This window comes from Phaseolus vulgaris, chromosome 2 (genome assembly GCF_000499845.2).
Source record: "Phaseolus vulgaris cultivar G19833 chromosome 2, P. vulgaris v2.0, whole genome shotgun sequence".
In the NCBI taxonomy this organism is placed as follows: Eukaryota; Viridiplantae; Streptophyta; class Magnoliopsida; order Fabales; family Fabaceae; genus Phaseolus; species Phaseolus vulgaris.
In genome coordinates this window covers 22,528,290-22,550,927 of record NC_023758.2, presented here as the reverse complement: position 1 = coordinate 22,550,927, position 22,638 = coordinate 22,528,290, and the positions used below count along the sequence as shown (strand labels likewise).

Below are 22,638 nucleotides of genomic sequence, written 5' to 3'. Positions count from 1 at the left end.
TTGTTAAGATTTGATAACAAACTACATCTTTGAATAAATTAAAAAAAAAACAGATTTGACAATTAAGAATTTTTGATAAAGTTTTTCTAAAGAGTTTTTCAAAGTGCTGAGATTGCCAAGAGTTTGTGATTGATCAAAGTGTTGGAATAGGATTCTGCTTGTATTGATTTCAGATTATCTTCTGTAACAAGTGTAATCCGTGTACTCTGTTGAACAATTTTGTTTCTGTGTTTGCTGAGATTGGCTGTGTGTTCTTGAGGTGTTCAAGATCAGTAATCTTAGTGTTGGCCAAGGAGAGTGTGTTTCTTGAGGTGTTCAAGGTCATTCTCTTGGTTGTGGTGTAAGTGATCAAGTAGTGATTGCTTAGTGGATTTCCTCAGGGTTCTGAGAAGACTGGATGTAGCTCTGGATTTGGAGTGAACCAGTATAAACCACTGTGTACAATTTCTCTATCCCTATCTCTTTAAATTCAGTTTTGTCAATTAATAACTGGTATAAAAAACCGATTGTTTCGGTAAAACAACTGATTGTTTTTCCAGTATTGTGCTTTTGCTTTATGTTTTGAAAAACTGAATCCTTAATCAAGGTTTTCTTGAAGTATTTTTCATTCCAAGCTTAAAAGTTTACTAAAATCTTTCTTAAACAATTCACCCCCTCTCGTTTAAGGCCATATATTCTAACACACACGAACAGGCTGTTTCTCCTCAAACATTGGAAGTAAGGGTGGCCCTTGTCCCCTCCAGCGGATACGAATCTGGACAGGGCGATCATCCGCCCTGTCCATCATCCTCTGGTAGGTGGCTCCTGCATTCTTTAGACCGAACGACATCACTGTATAAGAGTAACAGGATGTCTCGGTCATAAACGTCGTTTTGCACTCGTCTCTGGGGTGCATCTTGATCTGATTATACCCTGAGAACGCGTCCAGGAAACTGAGCATCCTACAACCTGAGGTGTTGTCCACCAAAGCGTCAATACTGGGTAGGGGGTACGAGTCCTTAGGGCACGCCTTGTTGAGGTCACTAAAGTCTGCGCACATCCTCCACTTCCCATTGGCCTTATTTACTAAGACCACGTTCGCCAACCACTCAGGGTATTGAATTTCCCTGATGTGGCCAGCGTTCAACAACTTCTTCGTCTCTTCCTGGACGACCAGACGTCTCTCTTCGTTGAACTTCCTTCTTCTCTGGCGGACGGGCCTGACCTTAGGATCCATAGTGAGGCGATGGCACAAGAAGTCCAGGTCTATTCTTGGCATGTCCGAGGCGAACCATGCGAAAGCATCTAGGTGACGTGCTATCACCTCAGCCACTCGATCTTGCTCTGCTTGGTCCAATGACTTACCCAGTTTAAACGTCTTGCCGCCAATCGGCCTTTCCACCACGTTCCCAACTGGCTCGGATTTCCTTTCCCGAGCGTTTTCTGCACGAGCAACTCCTGCGCGATCATCTTTGATAAGCGGGCGCTCCACCACCATGAACACCCCCCTCTTGGCTTTGAGACTGTTCTCATAGCATCTCTTAGCCTCCTGTTGGTCGGACTTAATCACTATCACCTTCCCACTCAAGTCTGACAACTTCATCTTCATGTGGCGTGTCGACGCCACCGCCCTTAACTTGTTCAAAGTTGGTCTTCCCAACAAGACATTATAGGCTGAGTGTGCATTAACCACTAGATACCTTATATTCTCTATGCGGGATGTGAAGCCATCTGTAAAGGTGGTCCTCAGCTCCAAATACCCCCGCAGTTCCACCTGATCTCCCGCAAATCCGTACAAACACCCTGTATAAGGACTGAGCTAGTCAGGAGACAGTTGCAACTTGTTAAAGGTGGACCAGAACATTACATCAGCTGAACTGCCCTGGTCCATTAACACCCTGTTCACCTTCCTCCCTGCGGTTACCACCGAAATCACCACAGGGTCGTTATCATGTGGAATGACGTCGCGAAGGTCGGCCTTCGTAAAAGCAAGGTCAATGTCGAGCACGTCATCCACCACCTGCACTTCTACCAACATCACCGAACGTGTATACCTCTTGCGCTGAGAGGCAGTACATCCACCTCTTAAGAATCCATCTGAGATCGTATGGATCTCCCCATGAACAGGCATCTCATGCCCCTGATCTTCTCCTGACGTTGTTGAGGTCCCAGTCCCCTATGACTCTGCCAAATAGTCATTCAGAAACCCACTCTTCACCAACACATCCAACTGATGCCCCAACGCCAAGCAGCTGCGTATGGGGTGACCGAATGCCTAGTGAAACTCGCACCATGCATACTTGTGGGGTCTCAGCACCTTGTCAGTCTTCATTGGGATCTTCATCCTTTCTACTATGTCGGGCATGGCTATGAGATCCTTCGGCTCCACCACGAAACTGTGCCTCACAGGCTTATCCTCCCTCGCTCGTCCCTTAGCCTGGGGCTTTCTAGACTCATAAGGTTGCTTCCTCCCCTGGCTCTTCTTGCCCATTGCAGCTTCATGCACCCTCATGGGCTGCGCACGCGCCGGTGCACGTGGGTACGTGGGGAAAACATACGCGCGCTTTTCATTCACTTCACCTTCTGTTGTGATGTGCATCACCGCACGACGCCTGATCTCAGCAAAGGTCTTGGGGCGACTCCTGATGAGGGATTCACTGAAAGGGCCAGGACAAATCCCTTTCTGAAACACATGAACCATCATTGTCTCATCCTTGGTGGCGACCTTCACCACCTGCGCCCCGAAACAATTCACGAACTTCTTCAACATCTCCCTCTGATACTGCAGGATGTCAAAGAGGTCGTAAGAATTGAGTGGAGAAGCGCGGTTCGCGATATACTGCTCCCTGAACAATTGCGACAGCTGTGCAAATGAAGTCATGTGGTCGTCTGGGAGACTGAAGAACCAGTCCATTGTCGTCCCTACCAACGTGCTCATGAACAGCTTGCACCTCACGGCGTCAAAACTGCCAACCAGCATCATCTGCGTATGAAACACATTGAGATGAGCCTCTGGATCTTCCAAACCAGTAAACGTAGCTTTCAGCCCTACGAACGTGGATGGTATCACCGCATCCATGATCGCCTGCGAGAAGGGCATGGGGAACTCTCTGGGAGGCGTAACGCATTCTTGGTCCTCTGTTTCGCAACTCCCAGCCTGGTTTCGCAACCCACGACGCAACTCCTCATTTCTTTCCTGCGACGCCGCCAGGTCCATCTGGATACGCTCCTGTTCAACCCTTGACGCCGCCATCGCCTCCTGCCCTACATTATCTCCATAACTTGCTACAGAGTCAATCCTTTACTTCCAACTGGTGCAGTGGAGCTTTGCCTTGTATTCCTCATTCTTTGAACGTTTCTTGATGGATCTTGAACTGTTTTGATGATTCTTCGAACTTTCTTGATGAATCTTGAACTTTCTTGTTGAATCTTGAACTTTCTTGATGAATCTTCGAACTTTCTCGATGAATCTTGAACTTTCTTGCGATTGGGACATGTGTTTTAGAACGTGCCCCACGGTGGGTGCCAAATGTTCCCGTCGGTTGACCTAACGTCTTCGTGCGTTTCTGTTGACTTCGCTTCTAAGAACCCTTCGCTCCCACGTTCCCTTCCTCGGTGGAATCACCTGAAAACACAAAAACAAAGGGCACCCTCGCGGCTGTTTGCACTCCAACGATCAAGTCAATATCTTGGGTAATGAACACCAAACTCTAACTCTGAGATCACTGTGTGTTCTCTCTCCCTCTGTTTCTCTCTCAGAAATGCATAACTTGCACTAATGAAAACGTAGAGTATTCTGTAGAAATGTCCAAACGTACCTGGTTATGTCTGTTGTCAACCTTATATACCTTTGGTGTCATTGCCCTTTTGTTTAGCTGTGATTTAAGCATTTTGTAGGTGCGTCTTAGCGACACTAACACCCAGACTTAGGGTCATCCAGTGTGTAAGACGGCCCTACCGAAATGCAACTGGCACGGGATGACTGCTTGGATGCCAACTCATGCACCAATCTCTGAGTCATCCGCCCTAGGAGTTCCCTGCCATACTCACGTGCCATGCATGCATATCATCCTCTGGGACGTGACCCTTGCGGGTCGTCTCTGTCCTAGTGGCTCTCTAACGGTGGTGCGTACTGTCGCGTCCCTACACCCCATGCACGGGTCCCTCGTGATCTGGGGCTCTCCCTACTGGTAACTGGGGTGTGGCTTGAAAATCACCTTTCTTTGTCCATCTTCACTGTTGAGGTGTCGAGGCCCGAGGCCTCCACGCCCTGCCTCGGTGTCGCCCCCTCCACGACCGCCCTTACCTGTGTGCCTAAGGAGACTCCTTCCTGTCCGGCTGTACTTTCCAAGGGTTCCACCTTCGAGGTCCCATCATGTTGACTTTAGTCAACGCCCGAGGACCGGACGGTACAATTACTATATAAAGTATACTTAATGTGTTATTATGTGTAATAGTCTCTTCTAATAAATTTTCTTTCTTTATATTTTTAATATTTTTTGGGTAATATCTTTAGTTTTTTTAATCCAAATTGTTCTTTATTAAAATGGTAATTATTATGCTTTGTTTAGATTGGGAAGTGGAAAGTTGAATGTGTGAGGAAATGAAAGTGTGAAGATTTGAGAAGAAAGTTGAGGGTGTTTGAATTGGAGTATGTTAAAGTGGATGTGTGAGAAAAGTTTATTGAAATATGTGAGTGATGTGATGGTGATAAAGATATTTTGAATTATGTAAATTGTAGATTACAAATTTACCTTGTGCATAGAAAATAAAAAAATAAATAATAATTAATTTTGTGCACATTTAGTTAATTAAAATAATTTAAAATTTCAATTATAAATAAAATAATAAAATAATGTAGAATTAAAATAAATAAATAAATAAAATTTTAAATTTAAATATAATTATATAATTATATAATTTTTCATTTTATTAACTTAAATTAATTTTGTTAATTAAATTAATGTGTTTAAATAATTTTAATATTAAAAGGTTAATATATTTTAAAAGCAAATCAGTATTTAAAATTTGGCTGACAAAATTTTGGTGTATCTTTAAAATTTAAAAATATTATGATATATAAATTAATAATATTATGAAATTTAATTATCTATTATTTAAAAAATACAATTTAATGTATTCATAAAAACCACATTATCATATTAAATAAAAATATCATTACATAAAGTTACAATTAATAATAATTTTAATGTTAATTGTAGTAGTGAAGTAGTACCCTGACCCTTCCTTATCTTCATTTTGTTTCCTTTCTCTACTTTTTATTATTGATCCCTCTTTCCCAATGAAATATATCATTTCCTAGACAAATAAAACTATTCACATTCTCAACCAGCAAAACTATTCACATTCTCAACCAGCAAAACTATTTGCATTCTCACATGTGGTGTTGCTCCATTTCTTCATTTAATTTGATGCTTCCATTGGTTGGCGTTGCCTCAAACCGATAACCATTTATGTTCTTCTTTACTCTTCCAACGTTGCCTTCCATCTAAAATTATTATTAAAAGATTGTCTGGTTCTTTCATATTTATCTAACAATTTTGGATTTGTTGTGCTGGAAAAAAACCGAGGATATAATTAAAAAAGAGTAAAGAAAGATCTTTACGTCAATCGTGTGTAGGAAGCAAACCACACAGGGATGAAGAAGAAGAGTCTTTGAGAGTGGAACCCACAAAACAAAAATCAATTATGTTCCATCTTCTCGACCATCTATAATCGATTATCAACTAAAAAAATATATAACTAATTATTAATTCTATGTATTACGAGTAATTGATTATTATTTACTGATTCCAAATTTCAACATTGTTCGAAGTTTGAATATTTCCATCAATCTTTAATCTTCATTCAAGTAGTGTAAAAAAATAATGAAGCAATAAAGTAAAAAATTATTAATCTATTGACTTTATTCAACTTTTTGCAACAAAAAAATAGTTCTTTCATTTTATTCACAATTTGAACTTTTCTATCAATGTTTAATTCACAACAACTTTAACAAAAAGCAACAATTTTTTTTTTCAAAATATATTTAGATAATAAAATTGATTATATATGATATTTTCAATTATAATTTCATCTGTTTCAGCATTGATGGATGTTGTTGTATTAGCAAATTTGATTAGTCCTTCCTTATGTGAAAAATTATTTTCTCATTAATATAATATTATATTAATTTAATTTTATATACCTTATTCATTTATAGAAAAAGAAGAGAATTCAAAGAAAAGTTATACACATTATCATCATATATGGAAACATCTTTATCTCAGACAAACGACCCAACCAAAACTACATAACATGACGCGAACATAACATAACATTATTTGGTCTCTCGACAAGACAGATCAGTCACTAAGTCAAATGTCTTAATGTTATTTCATTCGTCTCTCGATGTAGTAAGTTATAATTGCAATGAGATTAATTTCAAGTAAAACCCTAAGACATTAGAAAAATATTGGCCTTAAATGAGCTTGAAATATTCTATTCCCATAGAAAATAACTCATGAGAAAATTATAAATAGATGAAAGTTTTTAAGGTAAAAGGTAATGAATGTGTTAACTCTAAACTCATAAGAATATAAAGTAAAAATAAAAATTTATCTCAAAATAATTTATTAAATAAATTTTACTATTATATATTAAGTCTATTGTGTGAGTTAAAAAATAATTTAGTTTTATATAATTCTTATATGAATATAAATTAATACGTGTTCATTTTGATATATTTTTAAATGTTTATCTCTTTTACCAAGGTTTTTTTTTATGAGAAGCAATTTAGAAATACAATTATTTTAATAATTTCAGAAACATAGATTAAAAATCATAATAAATTATTACTAGAAATGTATATTTTTTAAAAAAGTTTAAATACTTTCGATGAATAAATTATTATTACTATAATTATTAATAATTATTTGCGATGAAGAACTGTTGGAGAGACACGAGGGCGTGATGATGATCTTATGGATAAATCAAACCTAACTAACGATAGAGAGAGAGAGTTGGTCTTCTTGCAGTATAAATAAGGCCCGAGCGCGTTAATTGCCTTTTCATCCCAATCAGAGAAAAGTTAGGGTTCGTGACTTTCCCTTTTCTTTCGATTCTTTCGTTCGGAATCAGCAGCATCATCATCATCGTCTACGTATCATCATGTCATCGGCGAGGAAGATCACCCTGAAGAGTTCGGACGGGGAGGCGTTCGAGGTGGACGAGGCGGTGGCGTTGGAGTCGCAGACGATAAAGCATATGATTGAGGACGACTGCGCCGACAGCGGCATCCCTCTCCCCAACGTCACCAGCAAGATCCTCGCCAAAGTTATCGAGTACTGCAAAAAACACGTCGACGCCGCCAATCCCGACGACAAACCCTCTGAGGAAGATCTCAAGGCCTGGGACGCGGATTTCGTCAAGGTCGATCAGGCCACGCTCTTTGATCTCATCCTGGTCAGTTCTTCTCTTTCAAAACCTTTTCAATTTTATGCCTCGAATTTTACTAATTATATTGCAAATGATACTAGATAGTCTCTTCAATGTTGAAAAATCTCGCAAATTAGTCTCTGTATGTTTGTGTGTATGTTACTAAAATATATCACATCTCGCTAATGGTATCTGTATGTATGTTAGCAAAATATATCAATGTAAAGACTAAATTGATTGGTATTTAATACTCGGGAGGCTGTTTATGCAATTTTATTATTTGATTATTTAGGAACTAGGCTAATACTTAGTTAACTAATTGATTATTTATTCTTCTCGTTTATGCGCTATGGTGTTCTGTCATTTACGGAGCTGCTGTTTAATGATTCGGAATGTCTGTGATCCGTGGTGATATTAGTTGGTTCCTCGAGTTGTGTGTAATTGTAAACTGGATATTGTGCCAATCATGTGACCAGATATTTTCAATTGACCGTATCTGAGATTCTAGATGATTTTTGTGGTTGGTTGAGTTTGATGAGCTGTTAGGGTTGCTCTTTTTTTTTTCTTTTTGTGTTGGTTCATTTGAAAAAACATGGTTTATTTACATATAAGCGTGTAAGTTTGTCTAATTCTTTAGTTATCTCTTAAACTCTTGCGAGTTTACTATATTAGGTAGAGAAAACTGAGTTAACTCATTATCAAACCCTTTTCTGATTAAACTTGGGTTGACTTATGTGAACTTGCTTAAACTCTCCCTTCATCAGTCAACGAGATTCTGCATAACATAACTTCAGTAAAGCATTATTAGAGAACCAAATTTGTGTTTGTAATTAAAGTCTGAACTCTTAGAGTCTCATTGCTGGCATTCATTATTCCTTAGGATTGTGTTCTCTACACATTAAATTTTGGGAATTTTCAATGTGATTCATTCAATGTTGTAGTTCGTTGTGCATGACTTCATATTCATCTGTAAATTTTTCATCAATGTCTGAGGTCTCCTGCATTTATGTCTAAAGTGAAGATCACTTTAGAGAAATAAAATCAATTCCTTTTAATGGTTTGGAAATTGCAATGTCATTCACCCAAAACCGTCCTGCTTCACTTTCAACTTTCCTTAAGTGGGCATGTGCTTTTTCAAGCTGCTCAATAACCTCTACCCCTAATTCTTCGGAGTTGAATAGTTCTCCAGATTTCCTGTTTTTTTTGTTTATTTAATAAATCACTTCATGTGGACTCTCTTTCCATTCGTTTCATTCATTTGGCTGTCACTCAATTCCTTTTGGGAAATTTCCCATTTTTATGTGTAATAAGCTTATCCTTTTTTTTCTATCAAAAGTTATTAACTTTCTAATTTAGAATTGCTATTACATTTCCTCATTTTCCATGTTTGGGAAGGATTGCCTTATGTACTCCATTTATTTACATTTGAAGTCTTGGAATTCCTACTACTTTTCCTCATTTTCTATGTTTGGATAATTTGTGCAATGGAAAACTTGTTTGGTCTATATAAGCTCCTAGAAGGGAAGAAAAATTGAAATAAACTTCTTTATAAGTTAAAATTAACATGTGCAGAAGATTACGTGAATAAGTTAATTTTAGCTTTTGGAAAAGTTAGTTTTGTTTTAAAATTTTAATCTCATAGAAGGAGTTTGTGAAGAATCTCATCCCAATTTATAGTCTGTTTATTCAACAGGCTAAGTCTTACGTATTATTAATGAGAGAATTTTGCTTTTAGGCTGCGAACTACCTGAACATCAAGAGCCTGCTGGATCTTACATGCCAGACTGTAGCAGACATGATCAAGGGGAAGACTCCAGAGGAAATTCGCAAGACCTTTAACATTAAGAATGACTTCACCCCTGAGGAAGAAGAGGAAGTTCGTCGGGAAAATCAATGGGCCTTTGAATGATTTTGTTGAGGTCATAAAATCTGAATCAAAGATCTGCCTTGTGGTTTTATGCTATGCTTGTCTGTTTTTCAAAGATCTTCCTTGTAGATTTACCTATGCTATATACTTGTTTGTTTTCTATTTCAGACTATTTTTGTTGACTGCGTTCGCGAGTCAGAATTATCTTCCTTCATGAACGTTAAGAGCGCTTGAATTGTAAGTAATAGTTATGATGAGGGGAAGCGATTATTCTGACACGAGGGTTATTGAGTTCAATAATCTTTGGCTCCTAAATTATCATCCCGTATTGGTAATAAGTGTAAGCACCTAAATGAGTGCTAAGACCACTGTATGCTTACTAATGTAAAGGTGTTGCAGCTAAGCAAGATTTGGAGACACCATTTCATGATCGACTTTTCTAAGAAGGTTCTTAGACTGCTATCACAGAACATTCCGAATATCATGTCGGAATTATATTCTTGATAACTGCATTCAAAATCTAGAGCGTACTGGAGATGAATTTATATATATACACTAACATGGAAGAACTGATATTCACCTTTTTATAGTTCTTTTAGAGGAGGGGTTTAATCGGAGAAAGGAATAAAGTATTCTGCTAAACTGCACTGTTTGTCAAACTAAAAACAGGATTTCAGTTTTTAACTATAGAGAATATGTTTTAGAATATGTTTTGAAAAAAAATATTATGAATTATACAATTAAGAAGATTATTCATTTAGAAGATTCATTTGGATTTGGAGATACGTTTTAGATTAAACAATTTAAAATATATTTTAAAAAACATTAATTAAGAATCACTATACTTATATAACCATTTCATTTGAATTATTTTAATTTTGCTGAATAGGTTATATATACTAAAGTGTTAAAATAAAATATCTATCACATTTTTCCATAAAATTGGAGTATAAGGTATTCTTCCTCGTGATCTCTGTAGAGATTATGGATTTTATAGAGGATCTATATTTCTTAAGAGTGTCTATGATAAGGACTACGTTTATAAAAATAACATAATTCAAAAGATTTTTTTAATCCAAAGATACATTATCTCTGTACAATTCAAATATGTATCTATTGCATGTTTCTCCATAAAAACATCTCAAGATTATAGAGGTACCACGTGAGATCAAGTGTAACTTGTTATGTTTGTTGGTTTGGTTGTTTGCTATCAATTCCTATAGATGGGAATTGCAAATATTCTTCCTTCATTATAATTCATGCACGAAATTCATGTTCTTGTAATTTTTGTGTATTGGTTTGACGTCTAAATCATTTTTTCCTCTTTCCTCTGTTTAGGGTTTAACTAAAAGATTATATTAGTCACTTATCTTTACCATAGACACTTGTATTAAATAATTTTTTTTTTATCTTTTAGACTATCACGTGACACGGTAGTACTAGATGATCCCTTTTCTAGACACTCTTTCATAACAACCATAAAATTATTCTAGGATCCCCATCGTATCAAGGTCGTGCACAACTTGATGGTAAGCATCCACAATCGGAACCTGGGTAAAAGCACTCCCTACTAGATGAGTTTCGCGTTTGACCCTTCATCACGGTGTTGGATTTGCTATTAACATGAAGAGGAAGAAGATGAAGAGTGTTGTGAATTTATTTATTTGTTTATTAAACATAAAATGAAAATTTCATTATTTCTATGGAGGTGTGAAAAAAACTATGGAGATGCAAGAAAAATAAGTCTTTACAATGCAGCTTTTTTCAGTAAATCAGGCCCGGTATTAACAGCGTAAAACGAATGTAATTGTTAACAAACACACCCAACTGCCTTTGGCGTAAATTTAAAAATTCAAATAAATTCATATTTCTAACATCCCTTGGGGAATCATTTCGAAAAATCCATAATGTATGTTCAGCACAAGCGACCGTAAACTTCGACAAGATTATAAGCTTAATCATAAATCCAAAACCTCAATACAAAATTGGGATTTCTGTGAGTAACCGTATGCATGCCCCAAGTGACACTTGCATCTATATGAAACTGGGATACTACATGATTGTTGAGTGAGTAGATCTCTCGACCGACAAAATTCCCAACAGCTTATATAAAAGAATGTGAATTGAATTCTCACAATACTTGTTCAAGGGTTTCTCTGATAATCTAGCTAGTACTTTCTTTGTGATCTACTGACCGGCTTAAATCTCCACTTGGCAACCTGAATCTATGAGCTAGTTCATCCATCATCGTATTTACTTCTTCAATTCCCTCTTGGTCTTTATTGGACACTCTGAAATTGTGAACTATATTTTTCAAGTCCAAAAGAGTGCTTCCAGGTATTATCCCTAACCTTCTTTCTTTCATCAGTTTTTGCACTCCAGAAACATTCTCCCATTGAGCAGAAACGGCATAAATGATCAGTAGAAACTGGTAACAAACCAGGTTCTTAGGATCCATGTTAACAAGAAGCTTAGCAATTCGTTCCCCCAAGTACACATCCCTCTTGAAACGACACAAACCAAGCAAACTTGCCCATAACAATGTCTCACATGACATATGCCCATCAAATTTTGCCATGCTTCGCAGAAACTCTTCTGCCTCATCAACAAGCCCCACATTTGCAAGAAGGTTTGCCATGCACCAAAAATGAGCATAATTTGGCTTCACACCAAACACTTCAGTCATCTTTTTGAAGTAAGACCTGCCCTCAGCCAACAGCTCCGCCCGAGCACAGGCACAGAGAATGCCAATGAAGGTTACTTCATCCGGGAGCAACCTCAAACTCTCTTCCCTGTCATTTCCATCTATCCCAACCATCTCGCCAAACAGGCTCAGTCCATCTTCAGGACTCCCCTGAATGCAGCTCCCTAAGATCATTGCATTCCATGAAATCAAATTTCTTTCGGTCATCCTGTCAAACACTGTCCGCGCAACCTCCACCCTCCTGCACTTAGAGTACATATCAATCAAAGCCGTATCTAGAATCAAACTTGACCTCACGAACATCTTGACAATGCTCCCATGAACTGATCTCCCTTCCTTGAGTCTACCCGACCGACCACACGCTGTAGCCAGACAGACCATAGTCCTAGCATTACCCCTCATTCCCAACCTACCCATTGTGCGAAACAACTTCATTGCATAACCAGGGTTTCTACCCTTCAAATACCCACTAATCATTACGTTCCAGGTAACCAAATTCCTGTCAGGCATTTGATCAAACAGTCGGTGTGCAGCATTCAACTCCCCAACCATCATATGGCCATCGATGATCGAGTTCCACGAGACCAAATCCCTTGTCAGCATTCCATCAAACAACACCCTAGCAAGCTGAACACCCCCACAACAAGCATACATGTGAATCAAAGAGTTCTGGACAGGCAACACAGAGTCAACACCATTCTTGGTGGCCTGCGCATGGCACTCTTTCCCAGAATCAACGCAACCCGTCCTCGCACAAGAGCCAACGAGTGGAACAAAGGTATAACTATTCGGAAAGAACCCACGCATCAAAGAGCGGAAGTAAAATATAACAGTTTGATGAGGTGCATCGCTATCACAATAGGCGTGGATCACGGTGTTGACGCAGAAGGTGTCGGAGGAGTTAATGTGGCGAAAGATCAAAAGGGTGTAAGCGACGTCGCATAAGCGGGAGGCACGGCTCAAAACGGTGCGTGCCAAGAAGGGGTTGCGGAAGAGGCTTGAAGTGACGAGGAGGGCTTGGATTTGAAGGAGGTGACGGGCACTTCGGCACGAGTTTCGAAGAAGCGTTTCGAATTGTGAGAAGAGGGAAAATCTTGGGTTTTGTGCTTCAGTGAGCGAAGAAGATGAAGTGCGAGTGGTGGTGGTGGTGATGGGGCGCGTGAGCAAGGTGCTTCGGAATGGGAACCGTTGGCGCGTGGAGACTCTGGCCATTCATTTGGAGGTTGGGTTTCACAGTTATTCTCTGATGCGGAGAGCTTAATCGCCATTGACGGCGAACATGCCTCTCTTCTCAGCTCGCGCTCTTCTGTGGCGAGACCACTGCGTGCCTTGTGTTGTGTTCACGATGCAAACACTAAACGGTGCGTTTCACCCACCATACCACACACACTGTTCTTAGGTATCACATTAACCTTTCCCTGCTTTCTTGTTAAATTAAACATGTTATGACACATTTTGTAACTTTTAAAATATTTCTCATTACAAAAAACTTTAAAGTAATTAGTGTAAAAAATTATATAGTATAAGAAGTATGGAAATAATTTAGAAAAAATATATACAAAAGCTTTTAAAAATGAACTTATTATATATGAAGATGTGAAAACACTAATTTCATTTTTTCTTCTTATTTTTATGAATAAATTTGTGAAAAATATTTAATGATGGTATAAAATTATTTATAATCTTGATATATTTTTTACTAATTGAAAAAAAATAAGAAAAAGTAATATTTAGTTGATTTTATCAGTTTAGGTCAAATCTAAATGTTTTGAAAAGTATTTTTGGTTTAAAGAAGAATCAAAAGCTTTGAGGAGTTAGAAAATAATATGTAAAAGTGATATATTTTAAATGACATCTAAATATTTTATTATTAAAACGAAAGATTATTAAATAGAAAATTCTATGTTCATGTTTCATTTTAAAAGAATCACCATCTTTGTAGAAGTTTTTTTTTCTTTCTTTGTTTTTTCTGTAAGATTTTAACCTTTCCACTCATCAAATCAATGATTGGAGTTTGTCATTGGACTCTTGGCAACGAACTTTATGCCAGATCAAAATCTCAGATAGAGTAAGTTTATTTTATTCTTTTTTCTTTGAGTTAGTTTTGATCTCATTAGGTTTGTCTTTAGTAGGCTTGTATGTGATGTTTTTATCTTCATAAACAATTTTAGGATTTAGAGCTCTTAGTGAGCATCTGCTGAAGTTTAGGTAAGCGAAGCCAATTTTATTCTTTTCAATAGAACCTTAGATTAGAAGATTCGAATGTGGGGGTGACGTGGTCACCAATTTTAATTTTTTTTGCATGATTGTTTATTTTTTTGTATATTAGAATTTGATTGAGATTATAATGTGAAATTGTAAATGTGGCATATGTTGGAGAATTACATTAGTTTTTATTTGAATAGGTAAATAAATGTATTTGAATAGTTTGATAAATCACGTAAAGGATAATGTGAAAATGTGAAATAGATATGATTTTACAAAATATTTTCTACATATATTGTACATGCGAGAATTTTCTCGCTCAAGTAAGAATATAATGAAAATATGAAGTGCTCTTTGGTCTATTTTTGCTTAAGCGGGAGAGGTTCTTGCTCAAGTGGAAATGGGGTGAATTTTGGGGTGTTTCCGGTCAATATCGCTCAAGTGAGCAAATTCTCACTCAAGCCAGTTAAAAAAAATTATTCTTTTTTTTTTCTTTTAAGAGACTAATTTATTATTTTTAAGTGTAAATTTTAATTTTTATTTAAAAATATGATTAAAAGTAATTGCTTATGAGTTTAAGTAAATTTTGGTGATATATTTGGATTTGTGTGAAAGTTCATGTCATGATTGAATGGTGTATTAATGTGTTGCATGAAGTATGGAATGATGTGAATGTGTGATCAAGACACATTATTTTTAGGAAAGAAAATATTGTGTCGATATTGTTATCAAGATGTATTGATTGGTGACTATCTGTGAATAAGACGATCCTGTGACTCTAATGATGTAATGAAATCACATAAATGAGGTTATTTATTCAGTTTGTGAGAGTCGAAGGAGGTTCACACGATTTTGTCTGCAATCTGAAATATAATTTGATCTTCCATGTCATATAAATTCACCCTGTCATATGAGATGACGAGATATTGAGATGATTATGCGCATGATTGAGACAATAAGTAGTATGACAAGACAAGCATCTGGATGTTAATTTCAATATACGAGTGTTCCGGAAGTAGAGTAAAGTGCCTATAGTTATGAGTCAATAAAAGTCTGACATGAGAAAGATAAATTATAAATTATGATAGACGCTGATAAAAAAATAAAAAAAAAATAAAAAAATAAATTATGATAGACACTTTATGTTTTTGTGTGAAAATACATTAGAATTTATGGCTTTATATGGATATTTAGAGTTATATTTATATTAAAAGTCTTAAAAATAATTAATTTACCTGTTGTTTGCATTATGTTTATTTGTTTTAATATGTGATGATCATATATTTACACAAGAGCTTATACATGATGAAGCTCCTCTGTTGAAAAATAGAAATAATTTTTTTAAATATTTTATTTTAATTTTATATAAATATTTAAAATTTCTATAAAAAAAAATATATTTTGATTACAAAATATATATATATATATATATATAAATTATGAATATTAGATATAATATAATAAGAATATTAAAAAACACGTCTACTCAATCGAGTAGAAAACATTTTTTCTTAATAAAAAAACATTAGTTTTATATACTTAAAATTAACAATCTACTTCATATTATAAATTTGATTATTTATTTTGAAAAATAGCCTATAAGTCACGCTTTCTCAAAAATTAAAAAAAAAACATTATTCTTTTTCCTCCATTGTATCATGGTTTTCAAACAGTTTTTTAAAGATTTCATGTTTTTCTAAATTATTATTATTATTTTGAGAAAAATTAATATTAGTGCTACAATTGAGCTGAGATTTCTTTGACCAAGCATAAATTTCATGTTTTTTTTTAAAAGAATGGCCTAAAAAATTAGAGAAATTTAATAAAGAAAATAGACTTAATTATAATCCTAAACTCTATATTTTGAAAAATTCACAATTTTGATCTCTATTTCTTTTATAATTTTAGTCTCTTAAGTTTTTGTTATCAATAATTTGTTTACTGTATTTTCTTCCATGCAATTCTGATTTCTTAATTTTTAATTATTTATAACTTTATTTAATTTGTATTTATATTAAACCACTATCAAATTGCTGTTGATGACAAGTCTTTACCACTGTTACCTCACATAATCCCTCGATTCATGTAAAAAATAATAAATGACTATGAAAAATGAAATAAAAAATCGAACAAACTGACGAATTATAAAAATATTAAGGAATTAAATTCGGGAAAAAAAGGTTTTAGACGCTAAAACTATTAATTTGACGAAAATTCCAATAAAGTAAATAATATTTTTGAAACGTTGATTTTTCATCGTGGATTATAGTAGTATGATCGTATAGTATAGTCAACCTTATCAAAGGAATAAAACTTTGGAATTGTTATAAGGAAACTTTAATGAATATAAATTAAATAATAACATTTTTTTATTTCATCTGATATAATTCAATCTCAACACAATTTAAAAAAGTTATTTCTTAACATGGTTATTGCCGAATAAAAGGGAAAAAAGAGCGTTTTTGTTATTTTTAAGGAAAGTTATTTCTAAGCATTATGTCAGAAAAACAAAAAAATATTTCTTTTGTTGGCGTGATGGAGCCTGAGATCTAGAATAACAAAAATGATTAGAGGGCCATTTGGTAATTTAAGAAAATTGTTTGAGAGGGGTAGCAGTGCAACGTGAAAGAGCGAAGTTGAGAAGAAATGGTGAGAGGAAGTAAAGAGGTTCTGCAAAAAGCAGCCAAAACCCTATCCGACATCCTCGTTTGCCCTCTCTCTAAGCAACCTTTAAGGTTTCCTCTCTGAATTTCCTTATAAACTTTTTATATTTTCTTCAGTTTTTTTTACTAATAATCTCTCTTTGGTTTTGCAGGTATTGTGAGGAATCAAATTCCCTGATCAGTGATGCTATTGGCGTTGCCTTTCCCGTCGGTTCTAATTCCCTTCTTCTCTTTCCTTTCAATTTTCACTTTCTGTTCCTTTTTTTTCATCCTTTTGGGAATTTTAAGGTTCCTTGTCTGCTAACCATGTTGTTGTGTTGCTGAAATCCTAATTGTCTCCTTAAGGGTTACTGCATAAGCCCCATTTTCCAGCAATTATCAATCTGTTGTTTGTTCTATCTGTAAATTTATGAATCTTGAAAAAATATAAAATGTTTGTATTGAAAAGTTTATTACAGGGTAAAGTTACCCCTCTCTCCAATAATAATGAGCATTTTGTTTAATGGTGAGTAGACTCATGTAATTATGTTTCTGTGTTCTTTTTACTTGTTAGATAAAAAATGGGGTACCGTGCTTGGTTCCGAGAGATGGGAAGATACTTGAGGAAGAAGATGCTTCAAAACCCGATAATGATGCCAATTGATCAGCTGTGAATGAAGAGAATCAAGGAAGAAGTGTCTGAGATTGTAAGATTTTTTTTATGATATGATAAACTATCTGTGACCCTTCTGTCAGTGTAACGTTTCGTGAGAGAAAGAACTTACGCTGTTTCCACTTGGAGGGAAGAATCGTGTTTTTCTTCTTTTCCTTCAATGAAAAGAATTTGAACAAATAAATCTCAATTTTCTCCTTCCCTTTCATTGTTTGAATTAACAGCTGATTTGTATCTCTGAGAGTTCTCTAATTGAATGATCGAGGTTTATCATCACTCATGTGAAATTTAGTAGTTTACTAGTAGTTAGTCTCATTTCCAATTAAGAGACAATGTAATCCTATTAAGAGACAATGTAATGTAGCTAGTCTGTTAGCTTGATCTTCTATCAGTTGAGAAAGATATAAATTTTCTATATTAGATAATATTAGTTAAGATTTAGAGGATAACAAACAATTGGTTAAGGTTTAAATACATCTCTTACCATAAATAATGAAACCTAACTGAAATCTTCTAGTTGGAAGTCATTTAAACTTTGAACCAAAACAATGGTGTCCATTGTGTGGCTAGAATTTTTCTACCTCCACACAATGACTTGCAACATCATGAGGAATCAAAGACAAGTTCAACCTGAAGACGATGGTCATGTTCCTACTCTTTGTAAGATTTGGATACCATAGATGAACTACAATGTGAAAATGGGCCAAACGACGAGCAGAAGAAGCTTAGGCTGAACGAGAACGACTACGGGAAGAAGCCTACGTTGAGTAAGAGAGTCAAAGAGAAGAGGCTCGCGTCGAGCATAAACGGATATGGGAATAAGCGTAAATGTTGCGCTATTTAATGGAGGAAGCCATGTGATGAAGAACTATTGAAGGTCATGCCTAGACAAATGTCTGTCGAAGGTCGTGCACAGGCAATATATACAAAAACAAACCTTATCAGGTAGTATCTAAAAAAAACTTTGTCTTGTGGTATCTAAAAAAGTTGACATTATCATGTGGTATCCACAAAAGTTGATATTGTTAGGTATCTACAAAAGTTGACCTTGTCAGGGGGTATCTACAAAAGTTGACCTTGTCAGGGGTATCTACAAAAATTGATCTCATCATGTGGTATCTACAAAAATCGATCTCATTAGGCGGTATCTGCAAAAATCGATCTCATCAGGCGGTATCAGCAAAAATCGATCTCATCAGGCGATATATACAAACATCAATCTCATCAGTCGATATCTACAACAATCGATCTCCTCAGTTGGTATCTACAAAAATCGATCTCATCATGCAATATCTGAAAAAATCAATCTTATCAGGTGGTATATGAAAAAATCGATCTCATTAGGCGGTATCTGAAATAATCGATCTCATCAAGCGGAATCTGAAAAAATTGATCACATGAGGTGGTATTTGTAAAAATCGATTTCATCAGGAGATAACTGCAAAAATCGATCTCACCAGGCGGTATCTGCAAAAAACAATCTCATTAGGAAGTATCTGCAAAAATCAATCATATCAGGCGGTATCTGCAAAATTCAATCTCATCAGGCGGTATCTACAAAAAGCGATCTCATCAGGCGATATCTACAAACATCAATCTCATCAGGCAGTATCTACAAACATCGATCTCACCAGTCGGTATTTACAAAAATCAATCTCATCAGGTGGTATCTACCTCATCAGATTGTATCTACAAATATTGACATAATCAGACGGTAATCGACCTGACCTTATTAGGTGCATTTACAAAAATTGACTTTATTAGGTGGTATGTACCAAAAATTGATGTTATCATATAATATATACTAAAATTGACCTTATCAGGTGGTATTTACGAAAATCAACCTTATCAAGCAGTCGACCTTATCAGAAAGTCGACTTTATCAAGTGGTATCTAATAAAATTGACCTTATTAGACGATATTTATGAAAATAAACCTTATCAGACATTAGAACTTACCAGGTGGTATCTACAAAGATTGACCTTATCAGGCAATGTCAACCTAGTTCTATAACTTTTGCTTAAAGTTTAACCCTCTGTGACACAAGTAAGTTCATTTTTCATAACTTAAGCAATTGTCTAGCCTTAGCCTGTATGGTAATTTGAATATGGACAATCAATAAAATGATGAAAGCGAGCACAACCACAAACTTATTAAGCAACTTATGTCATATTGGGTGATCTAATATTTTCATTACACGACCATAAATTGATTAGGCACATGTTATGATGGGTTGATACCAAATGATGGGTTGTTCTTCAAGAGCTTTGGTTCTTCAAGAGATAAGTGTTCTCTTCATTTTATTTTTGAGTTTTCTTCAAATCCGTGTTGTTCATCTTGCCTTGATTGTCTTGATGTTTTTTTATGTCATTTTAATTGTGTTACTGTTTTTAAATTGCTGTACGGTTTTATTTTGGTTCAAATTGTTCTTGAGCTTCCAAACTGTTTTTAGGTTCCATTGAGTATTTTGTGTTGGCTGTTTTTTTTTTTAATTTTATGAGTCTTATTGATGTTTTAATCGGTGCAAAGTGTTTGTGGTTGAGTCTTTTTTGATTTTTGAATCCATACAAGTTTTGTCAAAGTCATGTTGATCCTACAATGTCATAAATTCCTAGTGATGCCTTTTATTGTTGATTTGGTTGCTTGATTTTGATTTTGAGTGCAGTTTATATTTCTATTTTTTAAGCTTTGGTGCATTTTATATTTTCATATTTGAGTTCATACTTGTGTGTTAGTTCCATACAAGTTCTTTTTCCAATCATTTTCATTGTGGTTTTTGAAGTTTCCTTACTGTTTTCTAATTCCAGTTTAGGGTTTCTCTGCCATCACTGTTACTATGATGGCTGGAATCTTTCCCAGAAATTAATTATGTGGGTAAAAAATTCTGAAATTTTGGATTTGAGTAGTTTTATGTGTTGAGAAAAAGTGAAAAAAAGAATTACATCAAAATTCAAAATACAAAAGAAATGATAAATGAAAAATGAACAGATTGCAAAAATTCTAACTCTGAAAAAACGATGATGTGTCAGTGATCTTGAAAAAAATATTAAAATTATTTGGCTCACTGTTTTGGTGAAATTCCAACGCCTATTTTGAGCTAAAACATTGAAGTTTCTGTGGTTAAAATTTCAAGCTCAATTTTGAAGTATTCTGTCCAGCATAAATTTGGGAAGTTGTGAAAAATTTACACAAAAAATTTTTGTAGTGTTGTTTTGGTTTTATTCATCTATTCTAGTTCCATTAACTAGGATTCCACTTTGTGTGCCTTAATTTTTTGCTTGTCAATTCTTTTGAATACTCTTTCAAGTCTTGTCAAATATCAACTCCATTTGCAGTAGTCTTTGATTTTTAAATTTGAGTTTTGTTGCTTTAAAACTTGTCTGACCTCTCTTTGGTGAAATTTACATAAAAAAGTGTTTTGGTGAGTAGTGGAGCTAAAATTTTGTTTTGGTGAAAGCTATATCACTAAAAGGGAGCTGGATTAAAGACTCAAGGTTGAATAACCTAAGGAGACAAAGCAAGGGACAACAACAACCTCACTTGAAAAATACACAAAGGAACTACAAGTGAAGGAGTGCATATAATAGGACTTTAATTTTTGTGCATAAAAAAAAATTGTTGACATAATTTCATTGTATTTCTTTGAGTTGTAATTTGCAAGAACTTTGATTAATTAGTGGATTAATACGCTTTAGTCTGTGAGTGTGTCTTCAAGGTTCTAAAGTGCTAAGAAGCCTCACCTTAGGATTCAACTAGTTTTAGTTTTTCTGCTATCAGTAGCAGAGTCCCAATCTTCTTGAATCCTCTTTGCCATGAACCTAGTTGTTGGGCTTGAACTAGGACTTAAGCTTAGAACTCTTCCATTAGGTTATGTCATTTATTTATGGGATAGTTAGTTTGATCTTCTGTTAGGTGAGAATATAACTTACTAAAGTCGTTTATAAGATTGATTAACCATTAACAGAGAGATTTAATAAAATGATTCAAAATTTAAACAATAAACCAATACCCATTTGTGATACTTGAAATAAGTTGATAACCGTACAAGTTTTTTAAAAATATTAGATAAAAATTAGTTAGGATTCAAATGACAATAAAGAACTAATTAAAGCTTATAAAATACATTTCTCATCATCAATAACACCATCAACAAAGGACTTACCGATTTAAAGTAATTTTAACTTTGGAAAAAAAAACAAGTAATGGTACAAAACTTTGTAAAATTATAGTTTTTTTTTGTTTCTATTAGAGTTGTTGAGGATACTAAGTGATCTAAGGATTTTTTTATTTGATATGGAGATGTATAATATCAATAAATTTACATAAATATGAACTTGGTCCAATGTGTTGGTTTGCTAATCACAATCAAGCTAAGTAATCTCTTGAGGCATGGAAATCGAAACTAATTTCAATTTTTTTCTTGGACGTCTTCTCCCTCTACATTCTTTTAACTGTTTGATTTTTAAAGTTTTTTTATCTTCCGTCATTTTCAAATTTCAAGTGAATATTAATTATCTGTTTATTTTTCATGTAATATTTAGTTATATATATATATATATATGTATATATAAAAATAAAAAAAGAGTAAAATAGAAAATATTATAACATTTTGTCAAGAGTAAGACAAATGATGGAGTATTAGGTATAAATTCATGGTGATGTATAGATCGAAAACAATTGAATTGAAAGGCCTGGTTGCTTGACTTGTCTCCATTGTAAATATATACAACATTGTAATAATTTTTTGCAATAACAAAATTAGAAACTTCTAAATCGAATGGATCTTTGGTGATGCACCTCTAATGTGGCAGTCTATAAATCTTTGCTATGTTGGTTTGGTTATAACTTAGTAATTCACATTTTATGTAGGTACAAGAAGAGTAAGAAATAAAGATGAAAGTTTGCAGACATTTTTTTATACAAACTAATAAAATGGTTTTTCCTTTTTTTCTTAAAGAAAAAAGTATTTTCAATTTTTGTCATAAAAAGTTACTTAAATTTTTATGAAATAAAATGATCTCACTTTTCACCACATTGGTTTTTCAATCATAAAATTAATATTTTTTTATCTTGTTACAGAAAATGCAATTTTTTTTTTAAATTTTTTTTAAGAAGATACTTCTAGGTATTG

General features: G+C 34.7%; 5 protein-coding genes across 6 annotated transcripts; 2 read left to right on the top strand and 3 right to left on the bottom strand.

The window, feature by feature from the left end:
- Window positions 1-676: 676 nt before the first annotated feature.
- LOC137809204 (uncharacterized) lies at window positions 677-2,110 on the bottom strand. Its single transcript, XM_068610340.1, has 2 exons — window positions 1,847-2,110; window positions 677-1,753 (listed from the first exon to the last, which is right to left on the bottom strand). The coding sequence occupies exons 1-2, from the start codon at window positions 2,108-2,110 to the stop codon at window positions 677-679; spliced, it is 1,341 nt and encodes a 446-aa protein (XP_068466441.1).
- Window positions 2,111-2,254: 144 nt separating this feature from the next.
- Window positions 2,255-3,232, bottom strand: LOC137809203 (uncharacterized). Its single transcript, XM_068610339.1, has one exon. The coding sequence runs from the start codon at window positions 3,230-3,232 to the stop codon at window positions 2,255-2,257; it is 978 nt and encodes a 325-aa protein (XP_068466440.1).
- Window positions 3,233-6,923: 3,691 nt separating this feature from the next.
- LOC137810939 (SKP1-like protein 1B) lies at window positions 6,924-9,705 on the top strand. Of its 2 annotated transcripts, XM_068612444.1 has the most exons (3): window positions 6,951-7,443; window positions 9,152-9,335; window positions 9,452-9,705. In XM_068612444.1, exons 1-2 carry the CDS (start codon window positions 7,150-7,152, stop codon window positions 9,323-9,325), a joined length of 468 nt encoding a protein of 155 aa, XP_068468545.1. In that variant the 5' UTR covers window positions 6,951-7,149; the 3' UTR covers window positions 9,326-9,335; window positions 9,452-9,705. The 2 variants fall into 2 exon arrangements, with proteins under 2 accessions (XP_068468544.1, XP_068468545.1); XM_068612443.1 differs by having other exon boundaries at window positions 6,924-7,443; window positions 9,152-9,561.
- Window positions 9,706-11,150: 1,445 nt separating this feature from the next.
- LOC137810938 (pentatricopeptide repeat-containing protein At3g51320) lies at window positions 11,151-13,412 on the bottom strand. The gene has a single exon (XM_068612442.1). The coding sequence runs from the start codon at window positions 13,197-13,199 to the stop codon at window positions 11,448-11,450; it is 1,752 nt and encodes a 583-aa protein (XP_068468543.1). The 5' UTR covers window positions 13,200-13,412; the 3' UTR covers window positions 11,151-11,447.
- A 3,281-nt stretch (window positions 13,413-16,693) lies between these two features.
- LOC137810937 (uncharacterized) lies at window positions 16,694-17,691 on the top strand. The gene is made up of 3 exons (XM_068612441.1): window positions 16,694-16,927; window positions 17,008-17,062; window positions 17,409-17,691. Exons 1-3 carry the CDS (start codon window positions 16,839-16,841, stop codon window positions 17,496-17,498), a joined length of 234 nt encoding a protein of 77 aa, XP_068468542.1. The 5' UTR covers window positions 16,694-16,838; the 3' UTR covers window positions 17,499-17,691.
- Window positions 17,692-22,638: the final 4,947 nt, after the last annotated feature.